At 64.0% G+C, this 10,626-nt stretch overlaps 2 protein-coding genes across 2 annotated transcripts in view; one reads left to right on the top strand and one right to left on the bottom strand.

Moving 5' to 3' along the window:
• The window catches only part of UNC5A (unc-5 netrin receptor A), a 15,881-nt gene extending 15,153 nt beyond the window's left edge, over positions 1–728 (top strand). The window contains exon 18 of the mRNA XM_006158932.1: positions 690–728. Within this exon, the coding sequence (XP_006158994.1) occupies positions 690–728 (39 nt within the window). The remainder of the gene's footprint in view (positions 1–689) is intronic.
• A 217-nt stretch (positions 729–945) lies between these two features.
• The window catches only part of HK3 (hexokinase 3), a 16,236-nt gene continuing 6,555 nt past the window's right edge, over positions 946–10,626 (bottom strand). The window contains exons 3-20 of the mRNA XM_006158879.3: positions 9,690–9,852; positions 9,348–9,502; positions 9,146–9,265; positions 8,966–9,061; positions 8,189–8,288; positions 7,927–8,110; positions 7,374–7,529; positions 7,169–7,229; positions 6,951–7,123; positions 6,353–6,648; positions 6,141–6,280; positions 5,935–6,054; positions 3,943–4,038; positions 3,724–3,823; positions 1,980–2,163; positions 1,732–1,887; positions 1,353–1,586; positions 946–1,269 (exon numbers count right to left, since the gene is read on the bottom strand). Of these exons, the coding sequence (XP_006158941.2) occupies positions 1,125–1,269; positions 1,353–1,586; positions 1,732–1,887; positions 1,980–2,163; positions 3,724–3,823; positions 3,943–4,038; positions 5,935–6,054; positions 6,141–6,280; positions 6,353–6,648; positions 6,951–7,123; positions 7,169–7,229; positions 7,374–7,529; positions 7,927–8,110; positions 8,189–8,288; positions 8,966–9,061; positions 9,146–9,265; positions 9,348–9,502; positions 9,690–9,852 (2,679 nt within the window). The 3' untranslated portion in view covers positions 946–1,124. The remainder of the gene's footprint in view (positions 1,270–1,352; positions 1,587–1,731; positions 1,888–1,979; positions 2,164–3,723; positions 3,824–3,942; positions 4,039–5,934; positions 6,055–6,140; positions 6,281–6,352; positions 6,649–6,950; positions 7,124–7,168; positions 7,230–7,373; positions 7,530–7,926; positions 8,111–8,188; positions 8,289–8,965; positions 9,062–9,145; positions 9,266–9,347; positions 9,503–9,689; positions 9,853–10,626) is intronic.

The raw sequence follows: 10,626 nt of genomic DNA, 5'->3' as shown, positions 1-10,626 counted from the left end.
CACAGTGTCGGAGGCCGAGTGCTGAGGCCAGCCCGGCCTGAAACACCTACACTCTCACCAGCTTTGGCACCCGCCAGGCCAGGCAGAAGCCGGACAGGGGCCTTCTGGCACACGGAGAGCTGCGTGGTCAGGGCCCTCCTGGCTGGAGTCGTTCCATAGCGCTGGTCCTGCAGACCCTCCCACCTGGAATCCCACCCTCCACAGCCTGCCTGGCCAGGCTGGCACTGCCGCCTCACAGTCTCGGGGCCGGGGCCGGGGGGACAGTGCCTGGAGCCAGCGGGCCTAGCCATCTGTGTGTGCGTGTGTGATGCTACCTCTCCTGCCCTTCCCGGGGCCCGCACACACATGGGCGTGCACACACGCTGGGCCCGGGACGCCCCGAGCTCCCGCCTGAGCCGGACCTTATGCAAACATTCCTGTGCCTGCCGGGTCGGGGCACGTCTGAGGGGCCCGGCCCGAGCCTACGGGACCGAGGGCCACAGCCGGAAAGGGGGCGGCCCCTGGGTCAGGAGCACGACCTCACGGGCCTGTGCCTGGCGTGCTCATCTCACACGCACCCCGGCCGTGCAGACACCCCTCACGCGCATCTCATGCTGCACACCTGGAGGCCGCTCACGTCTTCACGCCCAGTGTTGGTGTTGTCGGTGTCGGCATCTGCCTCTCACATGCTGCCCTTCTCCCACCCCCAGGGACCCCCCGTCCGCCTGCCCTCCCTGCCCCAGCCTTGAGGAGCCCTGCCCGCCGGGCTGTGAATATGCAATGGGAGTCGCGGGCTGTGCAGTGGCGAGTGCGTGCCGAGCTGCGCGCTCCGGGCCGGCCCGGCCTGCCGTGTGGAGCCCGTGTCCTGACTGTCCTGTCCCAAGTGCGTTCACGCACTTGCACGTGGCCTTATGTGCACAGCCTTGCCCGGCCGCCGCGGCGCGTAGGGATTTTAGCGGACGTGAATGTAAATAAATTATATATATATATTGCTAACCCGACTGCTGCTTCTCTTGAGGAAAGCCCAGGGGTGAGGCCGATGGCCACAGGGGGTCACACACAGGCTGTCCTGGGGGCCCGGGTAGCGGGGCAAGTCTTCGCCCAACACAGCAGAGGCCGAGATCCTGTGGTCCCTGGAGCCTTCCTCAGACGGGGGCCGCCTGGGCAAGGCGGCAGGCGACAGCAGTGACGAGGGCTGCACCTTTGCCGGACCCGTCCTCTGACTGCAGGAAGGTGACCGCACAGCGAGGGGCCAGTTCCCTCACCGTGGCTGCCACCAGGCTGGAGAAGCTGTGAGGTGGAGGGCCGAGGTGAGCCTCAGCCAGCCAGACTCCGACTGGCCGAGCAGCCCACCCGTCCAGGCGCCGACTCACTGTGGGTGCAGCTTATACAGGGTCCCGTCCACTCCCACGGACACCGCCAGCTGCTCCAGGCCTCGGTTCTCCCGGATCTTCTCCACCACGGCAGCCACGCCTGCCCCACAGAGCTGGGCGGCCCGCCGGGACACGGCCTGGCACACCTCCAGGACTATCAGGGCATCGTCGGAGGTCAGGGGCAGCCCCAGCTCCTCCAGGATGGCCCGGACCTGCCGCAGGGCCAGGCTGTCACTGGGGACCAGGAAGGGACAGAGTGACAAGGCTGCGTTTGCTCCCTCCTGCGTGACTCCCCGCCATCCTCCAGAGCGGATACCCCCCACAACAGCGGGGCCCCAGGTGGACAGACTCGGTGGAGCGGCGGGCAGGCCCGGGACACCTTTCAATCTCAGAGAGAAACTTGGTCTTGAAGATGTCCCTGGTCTGAAGGCGCTGGGTCTGCTGGCCCCGGAAGAGCACCCCAATGCTGGTCAGGTGCAGGAGGATGTGGCGGACGATCTCCCCCAGATACATGCCGCTGATCATCTTCTCAAACCTGCACGGACGCACGTGAGCAGGGCCAGCCCCTGCCGGCACCGCCACCTGTGCCGGCCCATGCCAGCCACGGCTGCCTGGGCCCAGCCCCACCTCTGCTTGCCCGGGTTGATGGATGCTTGGTCCACACGCGCATCGAACGTGGTGCCCAGCATGCCCAGCGAGCCATCGTCCCCGAAGGCGCCCCACTCCATGTTGATGCACATGCGGCCCGAGTCTCCGGCCACGCCCGCCACGTTCTGCAGCTCCTCCATGTAGCAGGCATTGGTGCCCGTCCCTGCAGGCGGAGCAGATGGGGCGGGAGCCATCGATGGTACAGACAGGGCCCCTCAGAGCCCTTCCCACACAAGGTGGCAAGTTTGGGCCCGTGCCCTCCCTGTCTCCCTGCGCTCAAACCTGCCCCGGTCCTGGTCCCCCTTTCCTCCTGGTGCCCCTCGTGCGGACCCAGCCAGCACCAAGCCCGTGAGGCCTCTACTTCCACCACCATTGGTCCCGCTGCCTCCCTCCCCACGAAGGGCTCCTCCAGTGCCCAGCAGTCACGTCGTTGCCCTGGAGACGCGTGGCAGCCCCTGACTGCTGGCAAGAGGCCAAAGCAGCCCAGTTAAACTAGCGGGTACCGAGCCAGGACATGGAGAACTCAGACCCGAGGAGCCCCACGGTCTGGCCAGAAGCTGGAAGATGCCAGCCCACGCTGGCAGTGCCTCTGTGTGCCCAAGAAGCGCACCGGAGGGCAGCGTAGCCGCCCAGGACACAGGCGGGTCTTCCTGCCTGCAGGGTCAGGAAAAGCCACTGAGGAGAACGTGATTTGAGCTGGGCTTTGCAGCCAAGAAGCGCAGCCAGGCAAACGCATTCCAGGTAAGCCCTGGAGGCAGGCATCTCCTCTCACGGCTCAGCGTAGGCCGGCCGCACCCGGGGCTCCTCCACCCCGTTCGTTTACAGAGCAACCTAGGCGTGCCTGTCCGGAGTGCCACGTGCGCCAGGCCCCACGTCCGAACAGCTACCCACCCCTCTCAGAGCCCAGTGGCAGCAATGCCCGTGGCATGGGAGCCCTCCCCGCCCCAACACCTAGCCGCCTCCTTCCTTTCGAAGCTTCTTTTCTAGATTCACTTGTTCCAGGACCCCTTCTGTCTGACCTTGGCCTTGTCCTGCCCTGGGCTGCTCTGGGTTCACCTTCTCTGTACGGTCAGTTCCCAGTGACAGGGAGTTTTCCTTGTGTGTGTCCCCCGAGCTGGCCTCAGGGCTCTGAACCTAGGCCCCTGTCCTAAACAAGTATGTCTCCTGAGCCGGGCACCGTGCTGGCTTGGCCCTCTGTGTCCACCCTGTGACCCACTGAGTCATTTCATCTCCATCCTGAAGAGGAGGATCCGGGCCACCAGGAGGCTGGCTCCCACATAGCCAGCTGCCCCGTTCCAGCCCAAGACCCAGAGGCTTGAAAAGTACACCAGGCACGTGTGCATGCATGCCCCAAGTCCCAAAAGGAGACGGGAGAAGGGACTGCAGTGTGGTCATCCCCCGGGGTGATTTCTCACGCCCCACCCAGCGAGTACACACACCTTATAGCAAACTGAAAGGAAAAGTTATGAGGAAGCTGAAGCCCTAGTGACTTGCCCAGGGTCCTAAGGGGAAGCAGCGAGTTCGTATCTCCACCCACATCGGTACGACCCCAAGGCGCAGGCACTCATGGATGGGCAGACGAAGCTCGGCGAGCTTACGTGCCGAGACTCAGTAGCTGAGCTGGGTGGAATTCCCGCGCTCCGGACTCCCGGCCCAGCAGGGACTGGGGCCCCACTGGGTCCAAGAGAAACAGCCCACACCCCCAAGGCCAGGCCCTCCTCACCGACAATGAGTCCCATCTCACACCGGGGGTCTTCATAGCCACAGGACATCATGGTCCCCACCGTGTCATTGACAATGGCAACCACATTCAGCTCCACCGCCTGCACGCGAAAGGATGCCGCTAGTTGCTGGGCAATGCGGTTGTCACGGCAACCAGTGCTGGACCCAGAGGACCCTTTGCACCCTCAAGGCCTGCTGCAGCCCACCGGCGGGCTCCTACCTGTCTGCGCCCGATGGCTTCCCGCAACAGACACACCACGTCCTGGCCCTCGCAGTCCGACGCCTTGAAACCCTTGGTCCAGTTCAGCAGAATGCCCTGGGGTGGCACCGGGAGGGCGGGGAACGGGCAGCTGGGGCCCTCAGGCCTCTCTCTCACTGCCTCTCGCAGCCCGCGGCCCGCGGCCCCTCGGAAGCCCGACGCTGCCCTCCCGGCAGCACGCCGCGCCCACCCCGCCCCGACCCTCGGGGGCCGCTCAGTGTGATGGGCACCATCCGTTACTAGCTCGGGAGCATCAGATGGTCTGAGTCTGGCCCCTGGGAGACGTGTGCCCCAGAAGAATGGCCCTTTGTGACTGAGTTAGCAATGAACACGGCTGCAGGGCTGTAACGTGAGAACGCAGAGGACAGAGACGGCACAACGGCCGAGTGACGCAGACTCCCTCTCATAAAGAGCTCACAGGGGAGGGACCAGCTGTTGGCGTAACGGCTATGTCGCTGGACTCCCACATAGTCGACCGTGGTTTGAGTCCCGGACCCGGCGGCTTAAACTCACGCTGGGCGCATGTGCGTGCATGCCCAAGATCCCTAGAGGAGAATGGAGGAGAACGGAGAAGCAAGAAATCACACCCAGAGGAATGGCCGTGCCACAGTCCCTTCTCTTCCATTCTCCTCTTGAGATTCTGGGCATGCACACATACGCTCCCAATGTGAGTTTCAAGTCACCAGATCCAGGACTCAAACCGTGTTGGCCATGTGGGAGTCCAGCTGCTTTAATCACCATGCCACCTGCCGGCCTCAGCCCAGAGTTCTGATGGCTCCCTGTGGAAGGTGGCAGGCCCTCGGTCCTGGGCGAACCCTGTGATGGCTGAGTGGGCACAAAAGGAATTTGAAGACCCCTCGGTGCCACAGAGCGCTCTGCCAACCTTCCTCGGTAACGCTCGGGGCGTGTCAGTGAGGGCCAGAGGAGCAAGGCCCAGATCCCCTGTCCCCAGTCTACACACCCTGTACAACACAGGACACCGAGAGGGGCCCCACCTGTGGAGGGGTGTCCCCACATTCATTCATTTTAAGTTTTCACAGTTCAGAGGATGTGGGCAACACAGAAACTGAGACCCAGGAATGGACAAGCTGTCTCTCACGGCTGGATTCTCACCCCTGCGTCTCACCCCTCACAGAGAGTACTACAGTAAAAGGCGTGGGGCAGACTGGCAGGGAGACAGGCTTGGCCCGGAGGCGCAGGAAACTGCAGGGGGGGAGCAGGGTGAGGGGTCGCCTGTCAGAGAGAGGTGGGAGCAGGAGCAGGGGGGCCTCGGGTCCCAGTAGGCGGGAGCTGGTCGGGTGGATGTTGGGAGCTTTTTGATGACCGCGGATGGCTAAGAAGGCAACAGGTGGCTTTAGGGCAGTGAGCCCTGGGCCTAGAGGTTTTTAAGCGGACGATGGGGGTGCTGAGGACATGGGGGACTCGGAGCAGAGGCTCCAGGAGCTGTTTCTGGGACAGGCATCAGAGTGTGCATTGGAAGTCCAACAGCCGAGGACGTGGAGGTGTGTGCTGGGTGGGGACGCTGTGCTAGACCTGCACTGTCACTCCCCTGTCCCAGCCAGTGCCTGGCCAGCTCCGAGAAGGAAATGAGCAGGCAGTGGAAGGGAGGAAGGGCAAAAAAACGTGTGGTATCAGGCCCTTTTTGGAGACAGGAGCGCGGCCGCTACAGCCTGAGGAAGCGGTGTTTTCCCATCAGCCTCAGTCTGGGCCTGCCCAGCTCCCAAATGCCCCAGACCCTAAGCCTGGACAGGCCCTGTCGGGAGACAGGCAGGTGCAGGCTATACCGAGCAGTGCTGCGCCCACCCACACCCCTCCCCTTTCCCCAGCCTCCTGCTCACTCCACGGGGTATGGTGGAGGCCCTTGGGGCTCGGGGGTATGGTGGGAGGCCCTTGGGGTTCAGGGGTATGGTAGGAGGCCCTTGGGGCTTGCTTCTGCAGACCCTCCTCCTTCACCTGGTCCAGGCCAAGCTGCTGGCACGGGAAGGAGAAGGTGAAACCCAGGGGGAGGCTCTGCCCGGTCAGGCCCTGCTTCTGCTGGAAATCCACGATGCAGTCCACGATGTGGTCAAAGAGCTAGAGGTGGGCAGGTCAGCGGGTGGGCACCTGCCCTGCCCTGCCCTGCCCCGCCCCGCCCCACCTCAGGCCCAGACTGTGGGTACCTGCTGCCCGGAGCCCTGGGCCACACATTCGGGGATGGAGTAGACCTGGCTGGCCATCTGCACACCTCCTGTGGCCACGCGCACCAGGAGAACGCGGAAGTTGGTGCCCCCGAGGTCCAAGGCCAAGAAGTCCCCTCGCTCTGTGGGGTGGAGACCTCAGTGCTGGTGGCTCTGGCCCAGGACCCACACCCCAGGGGCACGCTCGTGCTCACCACTGCCATCAGGGGTGGCCCGGACGTAAGTGGGGAGCATGCGGAGGGAGGAGGCCTCTCCACGGAGCCCTTTGGCCATGGCCTCCCGCATCTGTGCCTGCACCGCAGCCAGGTGCTCGCGATTCAGCCGGAATGGAGCCAGGGTCTCCTCCAGCAGGCGCCGGTGGGCAGCCTGGCGGGCAGCCACAGCAGTCACCACTGCCACACCACGGCCACCGCCATCCACCGAGGGGACGAAGGAGACGTCACACTCTGGGGCCAGGAGCGCCACTGTCTCCTGCAGCACACTGCGGAACCTACACGGCACAGGTGAAGCCCGGCTTGGACCCGGCCTGGCGTCCCCTGGAGCCCCGGGCCCTACCTGTTTCAGTCAGCCGGGTTCCAAGCCCATCCTGTATGCGAGTCAGTGCCCACGGCCCGCCTCGCTCGCACAGGAGGAGCGCCCTGTTCCCCTCAGGCAGCGTCAGGCCCCCCACAGCCCAGGCAGGCCGCACTGCGTGTGCCGTCGTACCCATGGGCTTGTACACACGGCCCCAGCCCGCCCTGTGGTCTGTGTCACAAACACCCCTGCTCCCACAGGGTCACGCTTTCACGATACCTGGGGAGTTGCTCAAGCACACGGCCCCCAGTGGCCACCGCCACCTGGAGTGTTTGCTGCTCCCGGCCGCGCTGGAGGCGGGACAGGACGGCAGCCAGGGCGGCAGCGCAGAGCCGGGCAGCGCGCGTGCACACGGCCACACACACGTGCTGCACGCGCTCAGCATCTGCAGCCTCCGGGCTCAGGCCCAGGTCTTCCAGGATATCGTCATCTGCAGCCTCCGGGCTCAGGCCCAGGTCCTGCAGGAGAGCATGGACACGTGCTGCCTCGGCAGAGGGGCTGCGGGGACAGGGTGCTGGCTTGAGGCTCAGGACACCCAGCTCACCACCCCACCAAAGCCCCGGGGCTCCCTTGGGGACAGGGCATCCATCCCTCTCCCAAGCCAAGAACCCCTTGTCTACACCACTCGCCTCCCTGACTCACGCCTCCATCTCAGCCACGTGCTCCAGGAGGACGCTGCCTGGGCTCAGCAGGCCAGGGGAGGTGCAACCGCCAAAGAGGGCCCCGCGCTGGGCCAGGTGAGCCAGCACCAGCCGCACCAGCTCCCCCAGGTATAGGCCCCCAATCATCTTCTCAAACCTGCAGGGGGGAGGCCGCTGGACAAAGGCCTTTCTGAGCCCTCAGCCCTCAACCCGCCTGGCCCACCTCCAAGAACCCCCACACAGTGGCTATTTTCTTTGGATCCCCCGTGTCTCCCGGAGACACGGCAGGGGACACTCGCTCAGCTCCTCCTCATCCCCAGCCCCAACCTCCTTCGGGGCTCACCAGCGCGGGACTGGGGATGGCCACGGGTGAGCACGAGTTCTAGAACCCCGAGCTCTTCCTACTTTGAGCTCAGCCAGAACACTCCAAGGAGCAACCTGGAGACACTCAGGGTGAGGAAGAGGGGCCTGAGGGGCTGAGGACAGGGCAGCGGGGGGGTGGGAGCTGAGCAGAGACAGGGCCTGGAACGTAAGGAGGGCCCCTGCCAGCCCACCTCTGGGCTCCGGGATTCAGGGACGCCTGGTCCAGGGCACGGTCGAAGGTGGTCAGCACAGGCCCCAAGGCCCCGTCGTCACTGAAGGAGCCCCACTCCACACTGACGCAGATGCGGCCCCGGTCCTCGTCCAGGGCGGCCACGTGCCGCGCCTCCTCCATGTAGCACGCGTTGGTGCCGGTGTCTACCGGGGAGACGCATCAGGCCTTCCCAGCCAGGCAGCCACACCCCCACCCACCATCACAAACGGCCCAAGACTCACCTACGACGAGCCCGACCTCGCATGGCCCGACCCCCGGCTCACAGCCCATCATGGTGGCTACTGTGTCGTTCACCACGGCAACCACGTCTACAGCATAGGCCTGAACATGGGGGCAGCAGTCAGGCCCAGCCCACACTACCAGAGCAGACATGGGGCGGGCAGGGCGGGCTGCCACCCCCATCTCTTCAATGGAGACGCCCAGATCTGCATGTCCCACACCCGTGCGTGCCCCCGACACACGGCTCCTCTCCCTCCCCAGAGCCGGGCCCTCAGGGCACAGTGGCTCCCAGCCTCAGCCACGACTCCCTGGGCTCCCCAGAGGGCCAAGACAAGGGCCCCGAGACCGGCCCCCTCCTTGAAGACTGAGCCTCACTGGCCTCAGCTCTGTCCTCACCCGCCCCATGTCCGATCCCCCAGGCCTGACTTCCCCTGCACACGACTGCCATGAGGGTGGTGGTGGAAGGCCAGACCCTCCTCCCCAGCCGTGGGCTGAGCGCGGGGAGCTCCTCCTCCGACTCCTACTTGGACGGCCACTGTTCCCGCCCCATCGCCCCCAGAACTGTCTAAACAGACAGTGACAGGGACCATCTGCTTTAGAATGCTAGACTGAGGACCTGAGGGCGGGTCAGCCTCTGCGATTTCCCTCCAGCGTCCTGAACGCTCATCGGACCGTTCCCAGCCCACGAGCATCCCGGTGAGATGGGAAGGGACGCAGTGTGTACCTGGTGGCCGTGGGTGAAGGACATACACCCCTCGTCCCCTCTCCTCCCCACTCACCCCCTGCCTCTTAATGGCGTCTCTCAGCAACTGGACCACATCCTGGCCTTCCACGTCGCTGCACCTAAACCCTTTGGTCCAGGAAATGAGGGTGCTCTGTGGAGGAGACGTCAGCTCACCCTCTGGCAGCATCACGGGGGCAGCCCCTCTCCGCCCGCCACCATGCCTCAGCCGGCTCACCTTGTCCAGTCCCGTCTGGTGACAAGGGAAGGAGAAGCTGAACCCGAGCTGCAAACCCTGCGTGCCCACGGGGTGGGTGTCCAGGAACTCCCGCAGGCATCGGGCGGCAAAGTCAAAGAGCTGTGGGATGGGGGCCTCAGCATTGCCCCTGAGCCTCAGCCGCCCGCCGGCCCCGGGCCCACAGGGGGGAGCGAGCGCTCACCTGCTGGCCAGCACCCAGCATCACCTCGTGGGGGATCACAAACTCCTGGCTCCTGGGCTCCACCCTACTGCCCTCGGTGCCTGCCAGAGTCACCCACAGGACACGCAGCGAGGCCCCTGTGGCCCCCAACTCCAGCACCAGGAAGTCTCCTTGCTCTGGGGGAAGTAGGTCACAGAAAGCATGCAGTTGGCAAGACCAGAGCCCTCTGCCTCCCAGGAAATTCTCAAGGTCTGCAGAGTCTGGGCAAGGGACCTCAGAGATGGGGACAGAGACGAGGAACTCCCCCTCCCAGATCAGCACCCTCTTCCAGGCCTGGACACCATCTTACTCCATGCCACCCACCAGTGCCGTGTGGGATGGAGCCCACGTAGGCTGGCAGCATCCGGACTGCAGGGGCAGGGCTGGCCTGTCCCTGCAGTGCCTGTTCCATGGAGCCCAGGAGGCTGGTGTGGATCCGCTGCAGCTGTGTCCCCGTCACCTCGAACTGCTGCAGACACTCGCGCACCTGGGGAGAAAGGCGGCATCAGGGTTGGAGTCCCTGACCCCAGCCTGGACAGAGACCTGCCCTGCCCAGCTCCCGGGTCACTGTCTAGTCCCTCGGCTCCCCTGGGGCTGGTGGAATCCTGCCCAAGCCCTCCCCCGTGCCTGCTTGACCCTCCTTGCCTCTGCACACGCCCTGGTTCTCTTGCTGCTCACACTTACACCCAGCTCCTACATCCTCAGACGGCTCCATTTGAGGGGCTGGCAGGTGGTGTGGGGGTTAGGGTGCTGGACTCCCATATGGCTGACCATGGTTCAAGTCCCAGACCTGGTAGCTTGCTTTCTCACTTTTCCTTTCTCTCTTTCTGGTCAAATTAAAATAATAATAATAGGTACCAGCGTCTCTAATGGTTACGTCACTGGACTCCCACATACTCGACCGCAGTTCGAGTCCTGGACCCAGCAACTTAAACTCACGCCAGGCACATGTACGTGTGTGCCCAAGATCCTGAGAGGAGAGTGGAGAAGGGATTGCGGCGTGGAGACCCCCTGGGGGGTGATTTCTTACTTTCTGTCTCTCTGTCTAGTGAGTACACATGCCCCATAGCAAAATTTTCTCTTAAAAAATTAATAATAACAACAAATGGAATTAAATAATTCTTTAAAAATACAAAAATAATGGGATCAACAGTGGTGTAATGGCTATGTCACTGGACTCTCCTGGAGTCAACCATGGTTTGAGTCCCGGACCCGATGGCTTAAACTCATGCCATGCGCGTGGGCGTGCATGCCCAAGATC

Source organism: Tupaia chinensis, unplaced genomic scaffold, assembly GCF_000334495.1.
Source record: "Tupaia chinensis unplaced genomic scaffold, TupChi_1.0 Scaffold000612_1, whole genome shotgun sequence".
NCBI lineage: Eukaryota > Metazoa > Chordata > Mammalia > Scandentia > Tupaiidae > Tupaia > Tupaia belangeri.
The sequence above is the reverse complement of the archived record's forward strand: the minus strand, read 5'-3'. Positions and strand labels throughout refer to the sequence as shown.